This window comes from Emys orbicularis, chromosome 12 (assembly GCF_028017835.1).
Source record: "Emys orbicularis isolate rEmyOrb1 chromosome 12, rEmyOrb1.hap1, whole genome shotgun sequence".
NCBI lineage: Eukaryota > Metazoa > Chordata > Testudines > Emydidae > Emys > Emys orbicularis.
In genome coordinates this window covers 32609518-32630191 of record NC_088694.1, presented here as the reverse complement: position 1 = coordinate 32630191, position 20674 = coordinate 32609518, and the positions used below count along the sequence as shown (strand labels likewise).

Sequence of the window (20674 nt, the reverse complement as noted above, 5' to 3'; positions counted from 1 at the left end):
ACCAGAATGGAGCTGGAAGGCTGAGGTAGGAGCAGGGATGGGAACAAGCCAGGAGCAGGGCTTGGTGTGAGGACTGGAAGCAGGCTGGAGCAATAGCTGGAGCAGGATTAAGTGACAGCAGGGTAAATGCAGCTATGGCCATGGTACACATTGAGCAGCGCTATGCTGCTGCAAGGCTCAAGTCGCAGACTGCTGGCTCCCCTGCCCAATCAGGAAGCACAAGCATTTGGAGGGGGCTCATTGGGTCCAGATGAGCTTGCTGGGTTGCTTCGTGACATAGCCTCTGTGCCACAGGCTGGACATCCCTGCTTTGGAATAACGGAGTGTGCAGCACGCTGCTGGACCTCTGCTAATACACCAGTATGAAACAGTGTGTGCGCCACAACCAACAGGGCTTCCTTCTTGCATAGCATTGCAACACTGAGAGGGTCCCTCTTAAGAGTTGGATGCATTTGTGACCTTACCCAGAGTACAATCTGGACAGTTCCTTCCACTTCCCTACGTGGGGTGTCTTTTACACTGCTTCTCTGTGAGAGCAACCATGCCTGGCCTGCTCACACACAGCCTCTAGCATGCAAAATCACTCCCAACTGAATTATATGAGTGCTTCTAGGCAGCCATTCCTGAATTATATTGCAGTGACACCAGCAAATTCTCAGTCCCAGATTTGTCCCCAGAAATGTGCATCTTGTATTGCCCAGCACCCTGCTGGACAAAAACTCACAAAGTCTGTCATTTCATTAATAGGAAATGATATACACTAACCTTGTTATCTCAAGTGGAGGTTCCCAAACACTTCAATCCAAACACACTGGTTTAGATAAAACAATAAAACAAGTTTATTAACTACAGAAAGATAGATTTTAAGTGATTACAAGTAATGAGGCATGAAAGTCAGAAGTGGTTATAAAGAAATAAAAGGTAAAACACAAACTAATACCTAACTTAACAAGTGAAGAGAATTTAAAACAATACTGGCTTTTTTCTTACCAATTGCTTGCAGCAGTCTGGCTGGATTACTTCAGTCACGAGCCCTCCCCCAGTTCAGTGATGCTTCCTTTGTCTTTCAAATACTTTTGATGCCATAAGGAGAGATGAGGGGAGTGAGGTGATTTGGGGCTTTGTTCCTCATTTTTATATCTTTTCTTCCTCTTTCAGAATCATCTCCAGCTGGGGTACGGGCAACAGCCAGTCTATTCACATGGGAACCCCCAGTTGTTATATTGCCAAGATGTAAATTTCTAGCTCACACCCTTCTTCCTGCCAAAGAATGGCCATTTCACCAGATGATAGTCCATTTGATTTTGTTGACACCTGGCCAAGGTATCAGTTTGCCTTTTGTCTCTGAGGAACTGGTCTGTGCCTGCTTTTCTAAATTTGGAGCATGTCTCAGCAATGTCATACAGTAGCATCTTATAACTTATAACTACATACAATGTTGGTACAGACATTACCAGGGTAATAATGATCAGCAGATTATGAGTTTTCAAATGATACCTCACAAGACTTACTTTGTACAAAATGTATCATAGTTTTATAAAAAGGGTTAACATAACAGTACAGACTGTCACACATGTAAAGGCAGGAAGCAAGCTAGCAGAACAGAGACAACCTGTCTGCTCTGGTATTCTATTCTCTATAGGTTTTTATGCCATTCTTATCTCTGTAGTATCTCCGCACCTTCCAGTTGTATCATTGCAGGGCCCTCGAGTACTGGTACACCTTGGTCCCTCCTATCCTCTGCCTTTGGCACATAGTCTAGTTTTCTGTGCTAAGTTTCTTTGGTCTCATTTTGGTTGTTAGGTTTAGTGTGCAGGTACTGGATGGCGATGGAGGCCTGTGGTATAGGAAGTCAAGTGGTGCCTTCTGGCCTTAAATTCTATGACTCTAGGACAGTGGTTTTCAAACTTTTTTTCTGGCAACCCCGTTGAAGAAAATTGTTGATGCCCACGATCCAACGGAGCTGGGGATGAGGGTTTGGGGTGTGGGAGGGGCTCAGGGCTGGGGCAGAGGGTTGGGGTGCAGGAGGGGCAGGGCTCTGGGCTGGGGCCAGGGATGAGGGGTTTGGGGTGCTGGAGGGGGCTCTGGAATTGGGGGGGCTCAGGGCTGGGGAAGGGGGTTGGGGTATGGGGAAGGGGTCGGAGCTCTGGGCTGGGGGTGCAGGCTCTGTGGCGGGGCCAGGGATGCGGGGTTTGGAGTGGAGGGGGGGGCTCAGGGCTGGGGCAGGGGATTGGGGTGCAGGCTTACCTTGGGCAGTGCAGCAGGGGTGCTAAGGCAGGCAGTGTGCCCAGGAAGCGGCCAGCAGCAGGTCTGGCTTCTAGGTAGAGGCACACAAGTAGCTCTGCGTGACTCTTGCCTGCAGGCACCGCCCGCCCCCAGCTCCCATTGGCCAGTTCCTGGCCAATAGGAGTGTGGAGCCAGTGCTCAGGGCGGGGGCAGCGCGTGGAGCCCTGTGGGCCCCCTGCCTAGAAGCCGAACCTGCTGCTGGCCACTTCCGCGCGCAGCGTGGTGTCAGAACAGGTAGGAACTAGCCCGCCTTAGCCGGGCAGCACTACCAACGGGACTTTTAACTGCCCACTTGGCGGTGCTGACCAGAAGCCGTGACCCAGTGCCTTCCATTCCACGACCCGGTACTGGGTCGCGACCCGCAGTTTGAAAACCACTGATCTAGGACATCTGTCATGTCTTGTTTGTTCTCTCATCCTCTCCTCAGAGGGAGAAGCAGGTGCAGTGGAGACTTGTTTTGGTGGGGGGGAGGGGTTATTTTCTTTTAGTATATATATATATATATATATATATATATATATATATATATATATATATATATATATATATATATATATATATATATATATGTGTGTGTGTGTGTTTATAATAGAGAAGCAAAGTCAAAGAAATGCACTTTGCATATGGGGTGAAAGGTGGTGAGGTTTGTGATGGCCCTTAGTTCCTGCAGGAGCTCATTCCATAGTCTTGGACCATTCCCAAAGAAAGTTCTGGCTCTCTCACAGACCAGCTTTATGTTTATTGTTGAGAGTTCCAATGTGCCAGGGGACATAGTTGTCGACTACAGTCTTTGCCCGGGAATGGCAATGCCTTGCTCAGCAACATGCATGCTCTCACATTTATTCTTCTACAGCCTCACCCCAAACACATACATGCATGCACAATCACATGACTGGACATTTTCAGTGGTAAGTTTTCTTTACTTTTTTAATGTAGTTTGTACTATCTCTCTCAACATTGTTGTCAGCAAGTTGTAGCCTGAACAGTTATCACTTACAAGATTATGTATTGGAGTGTAACAACATGCACTTCTCTCAGATAACAGGTTCTTTTCCTAGGCGGCTACTTAAAGTTAATTGAAAAGATGGAATTTGGTGAAACACAAACTTTATTTAGTACAGACAACTATAATTGAAATTATGGGAAAGGATCAATATACACTAAGATTAGAATAACGTAAGTACAGTAAAGTGGTTTCCTGCATTGCTCCTACTTACAGGCTTGCATTGGGCGTATTTACAACGTATGGAGACCATTGGAAACAAAGATGGAAGGGAACATAAGTGGAGCCCATCAGAAAGGAGATCCTGATTCAGTTTACACAGTCTTGGGGACCTGACGCACCCCAAGAAATGGGAACTGAGGGTGGCATTTTATACCCTTCCTTATGGTGATAGTACAGATATATACGATTTCATGCTTTATCCTGATTATAATAAGGTCAATAGCTGTCCCTAACCATACATGGCCTTTGGGGTGTCCTTAATTATGCCTCAAGCATTGATATTCCTGTCTTACGTCACTTATTTATTAATAATGCCTATATGTAGAAGCAGTCTAACTGCTTAGATACTGCATAGCAACCTAATTGCTAAAGCCCCCCAAACTCCCTTCCTGTGGAGTTCTGTGGAGTACTGGACCTGTTTGGAGTTACTTGATTGTGTTTCAGAATGAAAGTAAAAAATATTTGACCTGGGATTATCTTCTTAGATTTCTCTCATTTCAGCTACACTTCAGCCTTTAATATAATTACTTCCACAAAGCCTTAACCTAATATGATAGGCCCCTAAATTTTAGCAAGCTTAATAACCCATATACTTATGTTCACCTATTTGTCCCCATGCATGTTCCAGGCTAACAAGCCATACACCCACATTCATACAAACTTATGCTCCTATTATGTCATTTTACCTCTAGCAAGCATAAAATCACCCAAGAGACATGAGATAGGCTCATAGGTCATAAATACGGCTAAGATTTTTTCACAGGTATTTTTAGAAAAAAGGCACGGACAGGTCACGGGCAATAAAGTAAAAAATTCAGGGAAGCAGTGACCTGTCCATGACTTTTACTAAATATATCCGTGACAAAATGGGGAGCTCAGCTGCCGGGGGTCCGCGTACCGCTTGCAGGGCTGAAGTCACAGAGGTCTCTGGAAGCCACGGATTCCGAGAGTTCCGTGATAAAATCGTAGCCTTAGTCATAACATCAGGTCAGCGGTCAACAAAATGATATAGGAAAAGAAAATCTTTAAACACTCCTCTTAATTTAAACAGAACCTTTGTTAAATCACCAAGAACCAGTCAAAGAACTATATATGATGACATCAAATGATTATTTTTAAAATAAAGCTTGTAGTAAAATGGGCTAAAGGAATGGAGAAGCCTGGACTATTTCATCATGTTACTCTGTGTTTTGTATTTGTTTTCAAACTGACACAAGATAAAACTATCAGAAAAAATTATGGTAACTCTGGGAATGAGATTGGAGAACTAGGCCCTGGTCTACACTACAAATGTACGTCAGTGTAACTAAGTCGCTGAGCAATGTCGTTACACTGACCCAACCCCCAGTGTAGGCAGCGCTATGTCAGTGGGGGGCTTCTCCTGTCGACACAAGTGCCGCCTCTCGCAGAGGTGTACCTGTGCCGCCAGAGACGTGCTCCCGTCTGAGTAGTGAGCGTCTTCACCAAGTGCTACCGCGGCACAGCTGGGCCAGTGCAAGTGCGCTGCTGCAGCGCTGTAAGTGTAGACGCACTAGGACAAGAGAGAACAGGTCAGGGCTCAAATCGACTCGATATTTGCTTAGATTTGGATTTGTTATAGCTTGTGATCAGATCCAGTTTGCTGTGTCCAAGAGTCAGTGTTTTCTCATCCCTGTGTTTAGTGCAGCTATTTTCCTTTGGCACTTCATCGCCGAGTCTAGCAGAGCTTGGGACTGCAGCTGTCCGCTCCCTTTTTAACTGGTTGTATTGGATAATCAGGTCCAGTTTACTATGTCCAAGAGTCAGCTTTCTCTCATTCCTGCATATTTTGCTGCTGCTTTCTATTGCTTTTCCACTTGAAACATCACTGGGCGCTTTCTGCTTGGTATTTGCCCCATTTGTACCAGTGTTCTCAGAGGAGGATTGTAAGTTTGGTCCCTGTCTGATGGCAGAGTGATGGAGCAATTGGTCATTTTTAGTTTTAGCCAATGCCTTATTTTCTAGATGACTAGGTTCACTGCAGCTTAATATGGGGAAAGACACTGGCTGCAAGGATGCCTGCTGTGATTTAGGATTAGGCTTGTCATATAAGGCAGACTTGAATTTAGCTGAAGTGCTGTGGCTAGAGTTTGACATTTCCGAGTGCTGCTTGGAGTCGCTTGGCTTTATGGAGCCGATGGCTTCCTTTCTCTTTTCACTGGTGAAACCAGGACCCACGTCTTGCTTTTCAAGGAGTACATTGTAGGTGGAGTTCTTCAGAAAAGGAGACATCTTTATGCTCTCAATGCTTGAATTTGAGAGACTGCTTGCATGGCTTGCGGTTTCAGCTTCATTTGTTTGGGCGGGTTTTAAGAGAGACTGGAAGTTCCCTGCTGAGCTGTGAGGTAAAGTGGAGCTTGTTCCAGCCTCATGGATACAGAAACCAGGCACAGGTTTGGATTCTACGTACAAGCTTCGGAATTCTCTGTCAAAGTCCTCAACGATTTTGCCTCGGAAGTGTGTCACCAAGCAGGTGTGAACTTGACTGCAAAGCCAAGTAAAACTGGAAAAGAAATTGAAAGGTGACATGAATCAATAGAGATGATTAGCAGGTATTTCTAACCTTTGAATGATTTACCATAGATATTACATCATTTCTATCCTCACACTAACGGGTGCATTGTAATATATTGGAACCTCACCCCCATGGTCTCAGGGGAAGGTGTCTGTTTCACCAGAGGCTGGAGGGAGAAGGATGTCGCGCCCTGGGCTCTGGATGTACATGGAGAGGGGAAGGTGCAGACATACTTGGCTTCTTGCAGGCAGTTAAAACCGTAATAGGGAAATGTCCTGGGAAGGGAGGAGGGCCAGGCGAGTGGGGGGGCTCTGGGTGTGTCCCCAAGGGGCGGGGGGGGGGATCCTGGATGGGGACTGGATGTGTCCAGGAGGTCCCGGTCTGTAGAGGATGTATTCTCCTGGGCAGTGGGATCCCAGGCTGTACAGAGGGTATCCCCCCTGGGGTGGAGGGATCCCAGGCTCTGGGGGGCGGGTGTTCTAGGGGATACCGGGCACAGGGGGAGGCAAGGCAGAGGCTACCAGAGCCTCCGGGATCATCTCACTGTATTTTCTGTATCTTTATTTCTGTATCATTAATACAAGGTAAAAGGGATTTTTAATGATGTGTTTGCCAGGTACTGAGCTCGCTGAAGTCTCAGGATACCAATCCCCGAACCTGGGTTAAACTATTTAATTTTGGACAGTGACCAGGTCACGTTAACACGTGACTCTTTGCGTCCACACATTTCATCCACATTATACAAGAGGTAACATTAATTGCATGAAGATGCGGGGATTAGCTGTGGGGGCGGGGGGATGGCGTTACAGTGCCAGTGGTGGGACAGCATTAGCAGGTGGCACGGTACGTGGTGCTGGGAGGAGGGTGCTGTGCGGGGCAGAATACGCAGCACCGAGCAGGAGGCTGCACAAATACCCCATTCCTCCAGCCACCAGCACCGACCCTCCATTGCTCTTTGCCAGCAGCTCCCTGCTCAGCGCTTCAGCAATGCAGGAGGCCGGGGGGGAATGGGGTGGCCACAGGTGGGAAGGGCAGGGGGAGCATGGGCAGGGGAGGGTTGGGGGGCACGGGGAGCATGGGCAGGGGGGGCTCAGGTGGGTGCATGGGGCAGTCGGGCAGGAAGCATGGTGGGGAGCACTGGTGAACACAGACAGGGAGCTGGAGTTGGGGGGGGAAGGAGGAGTCTCTTGGCCGTTGCTCTGAGAAGCAGGGGAGACACCCCTGAGCTCTGCGGGGATCCTGTTGAGGAGGAGGTGCCCATGAGCTGGACAGGACTTTCCCTGCAGGACAGTGCTGGCAATGCAGAGGGAGGGAGGGGAAAGGACTGAGCCTAGCTGTCCCTGGCACCTGCCAATGCTGCAGTGCACTGGCTGGTTTGTCCATGTTGCCTCTTAGTGGCACCATCTGGCTAGAAGCCGCTGCCGTTTCCCAGGTGTTCTTTGCCCTGTGGTTATTGTCACTGGATCTCTCTGATTGGTCCAGCTTTTCGCCCTCACTGCCCATAGTGCAGATGCTTGTCATCTCAGCCTCTGTAATGTGCAGCCTCCCAGCCCACAGCCGCGCACTCTGTGCCCCTTCCACTGGATATGCCTGTAAAAGCACTTGTTAATCCTCACAACCTTCTGGGCAAGATTAACACATTGTGCTCTAATGTGGCCCCCTGATGCAATGCTGGGCTCACCAGTTTTATTCTGGTGCAACCCCAGTGACTGGTCGAGTTGCTCCTGGTTTGCATTGCTGTGGCAAGATGACATTTAGGCTTCCTGCCTTTGTCTTTCAAGCCTAACTGACTGGATATTCGGCTTCGGTTGTATTCCCCTCTTTACCCTTACAGGGTTCATTCTAAACTATGGACAGAGAACACAGGACCTGCCGGAAATCCAGAGGAAAGGATAATTCAAAACAATAAGCAGTTTGATTACGTCCATCGTGTCATTATGGGCGCTAGGGAAATGGCCTGCCTTCTAGGAGAGCTCCCATTCTGACCATGGGAGGAGGATGTGGCTGGGTTTGTTGGCAGAGGGGGAGCATGGCAAGAGGGGAGATCTAAGATGTAGGCCAGGGCAGGGCCTTGGAGGTGGGAACTAGAAGTGTAAACTTGTTGCCAGTAGACAGCTTGAGGTGACATGGTGAGACTGGCAGGGGAGTGAGGAGGGTGCACAGATCCAGGTGGGACGTGTCCAGGGTGGGGACAAGCAGTTAGCCATTGGCACAGAAAAAAAGGGTCTCATATTTTGGTATGTTGTAAAGAAACTTGAAGATTTGGGAATGGCTTAGATGTGAGGGGGAGGAGTCAGACATGAACTCTGGACAGGGATGTCGGCAGTAACACCAGTCTGGAAGGAGAGGCGTTAGGAGAGGAAGAGTTGGCTTTAAGCCATATTAAGCTGGAGCTGTTGGTAACCATTCAGGAGAGAGCCTGGGATGCAGGGCTGCACACAGGGAAGCAGGTCTGTGACCTATCAGCTTGGAGAAGACAGTTAAATTAATGTGAGCGAGTGAGGCCACATAGGCTAAAGTGCAGAAAGGCCCAAGGACAGAGTCTGAAGGATCCTGACAGAGCAGGGAAAGGGACAGCAGCAGGAGACACTTGGACAGCATTCCAAGGAGGAGGGAGTGATAGCCTCCAAAGCAGCAGAAAGTCTGAGCAGGATGGAATGCAGACTGAAATTCAGCCCGTATGCAGCCAAGTCAGCAAGATCCTGGGCAGAAGGACGGGGTGCAGGAAGTGGAGAGGGCTTCAGGAGGGAGTTGATAGTGGTTATGAGGCAATGGGGGTGTAGGCCTGGGACTCAATAAGGCGGAAGTAGGGCTGCTTTGTGAAGAAGTCATCAGAATTTAAGGAGGAGAAGATGAGTTTGTAGTGAAGGAAGCCCCGGTGACCCGTGGAGACTCTTCGGGGCTGCCCAGCAGCTCAGGAGCAAGTGTGGGGGAAGCAAATGCTGGATGTAAACCAGGGCAGAGGGGAGGAAGAGCAAAAGAGTGGCGTGGAGGAGAGTGTGGAACAGAGGGTGTCAACTCCAGTCAGAGGTGAGGAAGCAGGGAGCCATGGGCAAGGGTGCAGTTATGAGCAGCAACACAACCAGATGTTGCTCGATCGAAGGTCATGGAAGGGCCAGCTGGGAGGTAGAGAGCAGCGTGGGCGTGGACAGTATTCAAGGAAAGAAAGTGGTGATCAGAAGTGGAAAAGATCACTGCTGTGTGAAGACAACAAAGTCCAGGGGGTGGCATTGGTGGAGTGTGTGTGCAGTGGGAGAGTTAATGCAGTCTGAAGGTCAAACAGCAAGGTAAGGGCAGGAGGCTAGAGGATGGGTGAGCGATCAGCATGAAAGTTGAAGTAATTGACAGTGATGAAGAGGGAGAGCCATGTGTTGAAATCAGGCAGGAAGAGGGTGTGAGGGATGTGGGTGAGATTATGAAGTTGGTTTCTCTGTGACAATGAATGTCTGGCCCAATGTCTCTGAGTTTTAGAGGTGCAAACTGTGATGTCTCACCTGTATGTACCAGCAAGAACGTGGTCACAATCTATCAGTACAAACTTCTCGAGGACTTGACCTTCAAATTTCTTGCCTGCTTTACTGTAATATGTGTCTCCACTCACACACCGCACTTGCATGTTCTGAAATCAGAGGACGAAATATGGATTGAACCAGATTGAATAGAGCAAGCTAAATCTTTTCTTTCTTAACAGATTGCTATATGAATGATAACCTGAGCGATGGGCTGGCTGTCCGACAGTGACCCCCGGTCCGGAAAGGAGGGAAGCAGCAAGGCATAAAGTATTTTCTGGCTACTACGTTCCCTACAGTAACAGAGAGTTCTATCAAACTGCCTGCTGCTTGGGGATCATGTAATGAAATAAAAATACCAAAAATTAACGTGTTAGGTAGCAACTTACACCCCCAGGTTATACAAGATCTTGGCATAAAGAACTTGTCCTTCTAGATCATTTATAGAATTTATAAATCGATACAATTTCTACCACATCATTTATACAATTATCGAATAGTGCTGGCCTAAGAACCAATCCCTGCAGGACCCACCAGAAAGACACCATTAGTTGATGATTCCTCATTCACAGCTACATTTTGAGATCTCTCAGTTAGTCAGCTTTTTAATCCATTTAATATATAGAATACAGATTCTGGATAGTGTTAGGGTTTTGTTAGTCATGCAGTAAAAATGCCTTACATAATTCTAACTATATTATTTCCCAGTTACCTTTATCAGCCTGACTTGTAATCTTGTCAGACAACATCATTAGGGTTATTAGTTGCCTCACCAGAGTAAAACTGACCTGAGCCTAGCCACATTTATACCTTGCACAGGGTACTTTGGTGATCCTTCATAAAATCATAGAAGTGTAGGACTGGAAAGGACCTTGAGAGGTCAAGTAGTCCAGTCTCCTGCATTCAAGGCAGGACTAAGTAATAACTGGACCATCCCTGACAGGTGTTTGTCGAACCTGCTCTTAAAAACCTTCAATGACAGAGATTCCACAACCTCCCTAGGCAATTTATTCCACTGCTTAACCACCCTGACAGGAAGTTTTTCCAAATGTCCAACCTAAACCGCCCTTACTGCAATTTAAGCCCATTGCTTCTTGTTCTGTCCTCAGTGGCTAAGAACAACAATTTTTCACCCTTCTCCTTGTAAACAAACTTTTATGTACTTGAAAACTGTTATCATGTCCCCTCTCAGTCTTCTCTTCTCCAGACTAAACAAACCCAATTTTTTCAATCTTCCCTCATAAGTCATGTTTTCTAGAACTTTAATAATTTTTGTTGCTCTTCTCTGAACTTCCTCCAATTTGTCCACATCTTTCCTGAAATGTGGCACCCAGAACTGGACACAATACTCCAGTTGAGGCCTTATCAGTGCGGAGTAGAGAGGAAGAATTACTTGTCATGTCTTGCTTATAACACTCCTGCTAATATATCCCAAATGATGTTCTCTTGTTTTGCTAAAGTGTTACACTGTTGACTCATATTTAGCTTGTGATCTACTATGACCCCCAGATCCCTTTCTGCAGTACTCCTTCCTAGGCAGTCATTTCCCATTTTGCATGTGTGCAATTGATTGTTCCTTCCCGTGTGGAATACTTTGCATTTGTCCTTATTGAATTTCATCCTATTTACTTCAGACCATTTCTCCAATTTGTCCAGATCATTTTGAATTTTAATCCTATTCTCCAAAGCACTTGCAACCCCTCCCAACTTGGTATCATCTGCAAACTTTATAAGTGTACTCTCTATGCCATTATCTAAGACACTGATGAAGATATTGAACAGAACCAGACCCAGAACTGATCCTTGCAAGAACCCACTTTTTATGCCCTTCCAGCATGACTGTGAACCACTGATAACTACTCTCTGGGAATGGTTTTCCAACCAGTTATGCACCCACCTTATAGTAGCTTAATCTAGGTTGCATTTCCCTAGTTCGTTTATGAGATGGTCATGCGAGACAGTATCAAAAGCCTTACTAAAGTCAAGATATACCACATCTACCACTTCCCCCCATCCACAAGGCTTGTTACCCTCTTACCAGCCTTGGTTATGGTGTAGAGTGACCCCAGCACACACCCAGATCTTCCCCCAGAAATGTATGTTCTGTACGACCCAGCCCTCTCCTGGGCGGTACAAATATATTATGAGCTAGTATTAATGGAGGATTTTAACTTCCCTAATATCTGTTGGAAGATTATTACAGCAAAACATAATATATCCTGCACATTCTTAGCATATGTAAGAGGACAACTTTCTGAATCAGAAAGTTGGGGAAACAACTAGGGGGTCATTCATTTTGGATCTGGTTTTGACCAACAGGATGAATTAGTTGTGAACATGAAGGTGGTCGGGAACTTGGGAGGAACTGATCATGATCTGATAGAATTCAAGATCCTGTGGAAAGGAGAGCATGAGAACAGCAAAACAAGGACACTGGACTTCAGAAAGGCAGATTTCAACTAACTCAGAAATAGTAGGCAAGACCCCACGGAAAGACCAATTAGGAAGAAAAGGAGTCAAAGGGGGCTGGCAGTTCTTAAAAGATGTAATACTGGTGGCTGAACATCATGCTGTTCCAACGCAGAAGAAAGATAAGAACATCTGCAGGAGGCCAATGTGGCTGCACAAGGAGTTTTTCAGCTATCTAAAACCCCAAAGCCAATTTTACTAAGAACAAACCATGCCAGACCAGCTTGAGTTACTTCTTTGACAGGGTAACTAGTTTGGTGGACAGGGGGAATGTGGTGGTCATAATATACATGGAGTTCAGCAAGGCTTTTGACACAGTCCCACATGACAGTCTCATAAGTAAGCTGGAGAAATGCAGGCTCAGCGGAACTGCATACATAATGCATGAATACATACATGATCTATACATAATTGGTTTAAAAAAACACAAACAAAGAGTAACTATTAATGGAATGATGTCAGATTGGAGAAAGGCCTCAAGTGGGGTACCAGAGGGATCTGTTCTGGGTCCGGTGTTATTTAACATCTAAAATTCAGAGGGTTCTTGATAAATTGGAGAACTGGACTATAGAGAACAAAGTGAAATTCAACAAAGACAAATGTAAGGTGCTACACTTAGGGAAGAAAAACCAAATGCACAAATACAGAATGGGGGAAACTGGCTTGGCAGCAGCACTGCTGAGAAGGATCTGGGAGTTGTGGCTCACAACCTCAACGTGAATCAGCAAATGCAATTTTGGGTTCCATTAACAGAGGCATAGCATGCAAGTCACAGGAGGTGATAGTACCACTCTACTCAGCGCTGATTAGGCCTCAGCTGGAGCATTGTGTCCAGTTTTGGTATAAAAAGGATGAAGAGAAACTGGAAAGAATCCAGAGGCGAGCGACAAAGATGATCAAGGGGATGGAATGCAGCCACATGAGCAAAGGCTGAAGGAACTGGGTATGTTTGGTTTGGAAAAGAGGAGATTAAGGAGGATATGATCGTGGTCTTCAAATACTTGAACAGCTGCCAAAAAAAGATGGAGAAAAGTTGTTCGCTCTTGCCACGGAGGGCAGGACAAGAGGCAATGGGTTCAAACTACAGGATAGCAGATTTAGATTAAATCTCAGGGAAAACCTCCTAACTGTAAGAAAAGTAGGACAATGGAAGAGATGGCCTTGGGAGGTCCTGGAATCTCCTTCGCAGGAGGTTTTCAAAAGGAGACTGGAGAGCCATCTGTCTTGGATGGTTTAAATTCAACAAATCCTGCATCTTGGCAGAGGGTTAGACTAGATGACCCCTGCAGTCCCTTCTAGCCCTGTGGTTCTATGATTAAGTCAGTTATTCCTTTAGGGGATTAATATGCCAGTTTATTATTTTAAATAGTTGTCCAGACACTTCAGCTGAAACATACTGGATTAGATAAAACAATAAAACAAGTTTATTAACTACAAAGAGATCGATTTTAAGTGAATACAAGTAATGAGGCATAAAAGTCAGAAATTGTTCTAAGAAAATAAAGATAAAATGCTTACTAGTGCCTAATTTAACGAAAACTATATTAGATTCAAAGCAAAGTTTTCTCACCACATGTTTTCAAGCAGTCCTACTGACCAAACTCTTTAGGTGAAGGCCCATCCCCCAGAGATAAAGGGCTGCTTCCTTTGTCTCCTCAGGTGCAGTTAACATGATGTGCAGGGAGAGAGAGTGTGGTGCCTTAGGGTGTCTGCCACTTCTTTTTATAGTCCTGTCCCTGCTTTGAGAAGCATTTCCAGCTGGAAGCAAGGCAATAGGCAGTCTGCGCGGAAGGAAACTCCATGCTGTTTCTTTGCTAAGATGTAGATTTTTTTTACCTGCCCCTTTCCTGCCAAAGAATGGCCACTGAGGCCAGGTCTATGCCACAGACCTATATCAGTATAACTATGTCGCTCAGTGCTGTGAAAAATCCACCCCCGAGCAATGTAGTTATACCAACCTCACCTCTCACGTAGACTGCACTGTGGGGGAAAGCCTCTCCCGTTGACATAGCTACTGCCTCTTGTGGAGGTGGATTAACTATGCTGACGGGAGAAGCTCTCCAGTCAGCGTAGTAACATTTTCACTAAAGTGGTGCTGCTGCGGCATTGTATGTGAAGACAAGCCCTTAGCAGGTAATGGTCCATCCGCCTTGTTTAAGCCTGCCTGAGGTGTCAGCTTGCCCTCGGTCTCTGAGGAACTGGTTTAGCCACTCCTCAGACTTATCTGGAAAACATATTTTTAGTCACTTTATGTTTATAACTTCACATATAATGCTGCTATGTGCATTTTGCCATGATATTATTGATCAGCAAATTATGAGTTTTTAAATGATACCTCACAAGGCATACTTTGTATAAATATTATTACAATAGGGTGTGTGAACACAGGGGTATATTCTGTCATACATATCAATTGCATTAACTTTGTACACCACCAAAAGAAATGCTGCAAACTTACTGGGAAATGGTCCTTGTTAAGACCCATTTTACTGCACATCTCTATAAAATACTTTAAGTACTTCTCATCAAGGATCAGGTAAACAGAGACACGTCGTCTGCTTGAAGCTTCCATCAGGTCACAGAGTATCTCCATGTCTGTGAAGAGATCCATGACGACTGCTATCACCTAGCCAGAAAACAAACAAGAAGTCCCAACTGAAGGAGCATTCCTAGATGGACACGGTTGTGGCAGGCAGCTTCCCAGCCGAAAAGGGGAGGAAACAACACCTCAGAGACCTGATCGCCATAAAGTGTAGGGACTCAGGGCTGATGTACACTGGAAAGTTATGTTGACCTAGCTACATCACTCATGTAATTAAGCCATGTAACTCCTAGTGTAGACAGTGCTAGGCTGACAGAAGAATTCTTCCATAGATCTAGCTATCACCTCTTGGAGAGGAGGATTTATTACAATGATGGAAGAACTCCTTCCATCGCTGTAGTAAGCATCTACGCAGCTGTGCCATGCTAATGTTTCTAGGATAGAGGTACCCTTGGAGCACTAAATAGTGGAGTGCCAGGGGACAGGTCCTAGCACCTCTCTCTATACACATGGAGGCAGGATGTTGAGGGCCGCATACAGGGCTGCAGGTTGTTGCCAAATCTTGACCGTCTTTCAATTCCTAATAAGGAACCTGGACTTGGTATCAGGGAGAGTGAGCAGCAGAGTGGCAGCATTACCATGCTCATCCCTACAGTATACTTAGGACCGCAGCATAGTTTGGCTAGAAAAACTGTGAGAAAATTCAGAGGGACCTAACCAAGGTAAGGGAATGGGTAGTATGGCAGATGACATATACAGTAATGACAATAGAAAGAACAATTTGAATTGCTCCTACATGTTGTAGGGTTCTAAATTAACTGTAACCCACCAGGGAAAAGACCTGGGCACCATTCCATGAAGAGCTCAGCTCAACATGCCTTGGCAGCCAAAAAAGAAATAAAACATTAGGGTGCATAAGGAATTGGATAAAAATAATATGGGAAATATCATGCCATTCTATAAATGAATGGCACACCCATCCCTGTGTTAGTATGTGCAGTTCTGGTCACCCCATCTCAGACACTATGTGAGCAAAGAATGAAGGCTTGGGAAAGAGAGAGAGATTGAAAAGACTGGGAATATTTAGATTGGGGGGGAGGGACAGCTCAGTGGTTTGAGCATTGGCCTGCTAAACCAAGGGTTGTGAGCTCAGTCCTTGAGGGGACCATTTAGGGATCTGGGGCAAAAAAATATAATTTAATTGGGGATGGGTCCTGCTTTGAGCAGGGGGTTGGACTAGATGACCTCCTGAGGTCCCTTCCAACCCTGATATTCAATGATTAGGAAGCAGACAAATAAGAGGGAATGTTAGATTTATATAAAATAATGAACAACTTGGAGAAGGTGAATTGGGTACTGCTATTTACTCTGTCTTGTAACACAGAGAAAGGGGATACCCAATGAAATTGAAAAGCACAATATTTAAGACAGATAAAAGGAAATACTTTTTACACAATGCGCAACTAGCCTGTGAAACTCATTGCCATAAGATATAAGGACATAAGAATGGCCCTACTGGGTCAGACCAAAGGTCCATCTAGCCCAGTATCCTGTCTTCCGACAGTGGCCAGTGCCAGGTGCCCCAGAGGGAATGAACAGAACAGGTAATCATCAAGTGATCCATCCCCTGTCGCCCATTCCAAGCTTCTGGCAAACAGAGGCTAGCGACACCATTCCTGCCCATCCTGGCTAATAGCCATTGATGGACCTATCCTCCATGAATTTATCTAGTTCCTTTTTGAATCCTGTTATGGTCTTGGCCTTCACAACATCCTCTGGCAAGGAGTTCCACAGGTTGACTGTGTGTTTTGTGAAGAAATACTTCCTTTTATTTGTTTTAAACCTGCTGCCTATTAATTTCATTTGGTGACCCCCTAGTTCTTGTGTTATGAGGAGTAAACAACACTTCCTTATTTACTTTCTCTACACCAGTCATGATTTTATAGCCCTCAATCATATTTCCCCATAGCCATCTCTTTTCCAAGCTGAAAAGTCCCAGTCTTATTAATCTCTCCTCATATGGAAGCCGTTCCATACCCCTAATAATGTTTGTTGCCCTTTTCTGAACTTTTTCCAATTCCAATATACCTTTTTTGAGATGGGGCGACCACATCTGCACACAGTATTCAAGATGTGGGCATACCATGGATTTATATAGAGGCAACATGATATTTTCTGTCAGCCTTCTTTCTAGGCAGTGTTCCCTCAGGGGTTGTCAACCTTAATACCGAGCTCGATCAAGGCATCCAGATCAACTGGTGGCTCTAGTCACGCCAGTTTATGTTTGATCTCATATCTGAGGCTGAGCCGGAAGTGATCGCTGTGCACAGCCTCATTCCATACAGTGTCAACTATCAGATACCAGAACTCCAGGGCATAAGTAGCAATTGGCTGGTGTCCCTGCCACAGGGTTTGGAGTGTGTCCGCATGCCTATGGCTCAGGTCAGCAAAAATTACTGCTGGGGCTTGAACAAAGGCCTCAGATTGGTTCAGGAAAGGGCTAGATTTTTCCAGGAGTTGGGAGGCCCAAGCCAACATCTCTGCAGTCAGCAGGCTAGTGCTAAGTCCCACCCAAGAGTGGTCAGTGGAGAAGGTGGGGAGGGATGGCAGGTGCAGCAGGAATAGGAACCGGCACTGGTCCATAAAACTTTGGAACTGGCTGAGGTCACCGCCAAACTTGTCTGTCAGGGGAATTTTAGGTTCCTGAGAGGGGAGTTACAGGCGATGCAACGTGCCTGCAGTGTAGCATACTGCGCCTGCAAGGTGTCTACCTGCTGTGGTAGGTTTTGTATGGCACCCACTATCTCTGAGAGAGATGCTGGCCTTAGTGGGATCCATTCCAGTAACTGACCCATTCCTACTTCCCTTCTTTATCTCCTTTTTGGTTGGGCTGCTCAGTGTCACAGACTGGGACATGGGCCAGTCATGCCTAGTGGTTAGAGCCAGAGTCAAGCTACAGGAGTCAGAGCTGAGGGTCAGGGCCAGGGTCAGGAACCAGGAGTCAGAAACTGAGCAGGGGAGCAGAGCTGGAGTGGGCTGGAGCAAGACGAGAACAAAGCAGGCACAGGAACAATCACAGCTGTGGGTATAAGCATTGAGCAACCACTGGCCAAGTGCTACTGCGGGGCTTAATAGTAGTCCTGGAAATGCCTCTCAGCCAATCAGGTGATCTGGCTGATTAGGGGTTTCAGCCATGGTTAGCTAGCTGATGCTAGGCCCAGGTATAGGCCCTCATTCTTGTGCCCTCCCTCCTGCCCGCAGGATGGATAAGCCCTGGCCCAAGCCCCCGTTTCCGCGATGGACAAACCCTAACCCTGCACCCATGGATTGGACCCCATGGTCTTAGGCACTATGCACACACACGATACATAGACAGTTTCTACCCTAAAAGACTCAGAGTCTAAGAATATGGCTGTAGAAAGCAGGAAGGAATCTGAACTGGGCTAGGTGAGGGGCACAGGTGGCTGTACAGTTGGGCAACATATGTAGCAGTCACAGCGCTCCAGCTGCCCAGACATTGCCAGGCTTGTAGTGTATGCAATAGTGATGACAGCAGCCAGGACTCAGAGACCCTTACAGCTGTGCCCCATCCTGTGTGCCTGCATTCATCCCAGCTCTATCGAAATGGGGGGAGTTCTGTACATACCGTTTTTGCCCTGCTGATCAGGCACCGGAGTAAATCCTTGATGCTGTTGGCCTTGTTTCTCTGGAAATACACACTGGCTTGAGTTTGGCCATACTCTGTGGCAAGTGGTATCACTGGCCAGCCCAGCTCCAGCTCTGGAGGCTGCATGTCAGACAGGAGTGGGAAGTAGGTACCAGAGCTTAGTTCAGAGAGAAGGGAGGCCCTGTCCTCAGAGTCTCCCTCTTTGGGCTCGGTCTGATGCCCCTTCCTTGCATTAGGCTCCAGGATATTCTGGCTTCTATGCTGGCTCATGTAGTCCATGTCTAGGGGGGAGAGAAATGGCAGCTCCTGTTCCTCAACGATGGCTTGCAGATAACCAGGCTCCCCCTGCTCCAGAAAGGCATCCACAGCCAGCCTGGCTGTCTCACTGTGCTGCAGCACCAGGGGGATGGGCTTCCTCCACCACAGCTTCTTCAGCTCCTCCAACCGACTCCGCAGCGGTCCAGACATGCCAGGACTGTCCCCAGAGCCCCTCTGGAACCGGGACCCGGCCTGAACATGGTGGCTGAACATGACGACAGCTGCTGATGCTAATCCTCCAGAGGTTCTGCCTGTTGTGTTCTTCGGCAGCTGGCTCTGGCCCTCTCTTCCAACACTTTGTCTCTCTCTAATTTTCCTCAGCTCTTTCACAATGGGTTTCCCTGGGGCTGTGGGACTTGAGAGCTCAGTGCACTTAGTTACTTCCTCTCTAGGGTTGCCAACAGTTCCTTAGGAGAAGGGACGTCCCTTATTTCTTCATCTCTGCACACCAAGATTGGGAGTTGCCGAGTGCTGCAAAAAGCAGCAAGAAATACCCCTGGCGAATGTAGGTGAGTCCTGCTTATTAATTATTAATAATAATAATATCGGGAGGGGCGGGAGGGGCACTAAGGGAACAGCCCCTTATTTTTTAAATACAGCATTGGCAACCCTACCTGAGTCTGCGTTAGTTGTCAGCTACTGCTGAACATCCCTCCAATCCGGGGGAAGAGGTAGGTTTCAGCAATCCTTGCTCTCAGTTTTGTTGGCTGCAGACAAGTTTTGGTGCCGTTGTGATTCTCAGTGTCTGGCTTGTCCCTTCCAGATGGATTCAAGAATTAATAGGCTCTTCCTCCTTCCTGCCAGTAACCGATTGCCGATATACTTCCTCATGTACTGACACCCAGGCAGGTTTCTGCTCTCACCTCCGCTTGTCTATCAGCCAGGGTGCAACCTGCCGGGTCAGGTCCTGTGCTCACAGTGGAATGCACATGTTGAATCTTGTTCCACACCAAACATGTTTCTCAGTGGTAATTATTAAAAAATGCAAATATCACAAGCAATTAACGATAGTCAGCCAGTCAGCAAACACAGAGGAGAAGGCCACTTGCTCATGATCACGTTGTCTGCCTGAAGCTCCACAGTCTCAGAACAGCACATGCCTTTTATGCCATAAACCCCGCAGAAGCAATAATTCACAACAGACATGCGTTTTTTTGGTATCTCCCCAAATACACATCTTGGGGGCACAGAAGCCAAGATGTCTGAGAATGTCTGTTTCTCATGCAGTGCTAGACCAGCAACACTATGCACATTATGGGTATTTTCAGTGCTGTGTTGAGCCCAGTCTGCCTGTGGTATTAAGGAGCCTTTAATACAGGGGGGACACATCAGGAGTTGTCACTTTGTACTTTGCACCCCTTCCCTGGTACTGAATGGTATGTGTTACTGGTACATGCACTGCACAATGTTCAGGAAGAAAAACTGCACAGGGGAGCTGATTTTCAGCAAGTAGGTGCATGTTCGATTGAACAACTGCTTTGCGTGTGCGCTCCCAGAACTGAATGCAAACAGCGGAGATTTGCGCTGTGCATGGCTAGCGTGTAGCCAACTCCCCAATTTGCACATGCACATTGGGTCATCATCATCATCATAGCAGCTGGTAGCACAGACTGCATGTAACGTTTTTCATCCATAGATGTCAAAGTGCTTTCCAAGGGTGACAGCAGTATTATTATCCCATTTCCCAGAAAGGGAATCTGAGACCCAGGGAGGCAAAGGCCAACATTTCCAAACTCAAGGGCCATCATGGTCACTAGGGACTGACAGGGTCAGCACTTCTGAGAATCAGGCCATGTCATTTTAGGCAAGTTTTAATACAAATACACTTTTAAGATGAGTCATGAGGCTGGATTGTACTCACTGACGGGCGGGAGGCGCACAGATTCTGAAGTGCTGAGTAATAGGATTCTCCTCCCAGTCATTATCATAGCAAAGTACTTTACTTCCAATTGATTTGCTTTGGGGGTGGGGGTGTGCATGGTTTCTGTTAATGAAGCTGTTGCATGGCCATTGCTCAGAAAGCTATGGCTTGATGCCAGCCATGTTCAGCCTGCATCTAGCCTTCCAGTGCAGGCTCTGATCATGGAAAAGGCTGTGGTGACACAAGTCTCCCAGTACTGTATCT

The 20674-nt window shown here is 46.7% G+C and overlaps 1 protein-coding gene across 1 annotated transcript; it reads right to left on the bottom strand.

Moving 5' to 3' along the window:
* Window positions 1-5062: 5062 nt before the first annotated feature.
* FAM83C (family with sequence similarity 83 member C) lies at window positions 5063-18762 on the bottom strand. Its single transcript, XM_065415010.1, has 4 exons — window positions 18211-18762; window positions 14481-14648; window positions 9539-9663; window positions 5063-6032 (listed from the first exon to the last, which is right to left on the bottom strand). Exons 1-4 carry the CDS (start codon window positions 18760-18762, stop codon window positions 5063-5065), a joined length of 1815 nt encoding a protein of 604 aa, XP_065271082.1.
* Between the last annotated feature and the right edge of the window lie 1912 nt (window positions 18763-20674).

Coding starts and splice junctions, on each gene's coding strand:
- FAM83C (XM_065415010.1), bottom strand. CDS start 18,762: ATGTTCAGCCACCATGTTCAGGCCGGGTCCCGGTTCCAGAGGGGCTCT. Junction 14,649..18,210: donor TGATCAGCAGGGCAAAAACG/GTATGTACAGAA, acceptor TTTTCTGGCTAG/GTGATAGCAGTCGTCATGGA. Junction 9,664..14,480: donor TTAACAAGGACCATTTCCCA/GTAAGTTTGCAG, acceptor CTCTGATTTCAG/AACATGCAAGTGCGGTGTGT.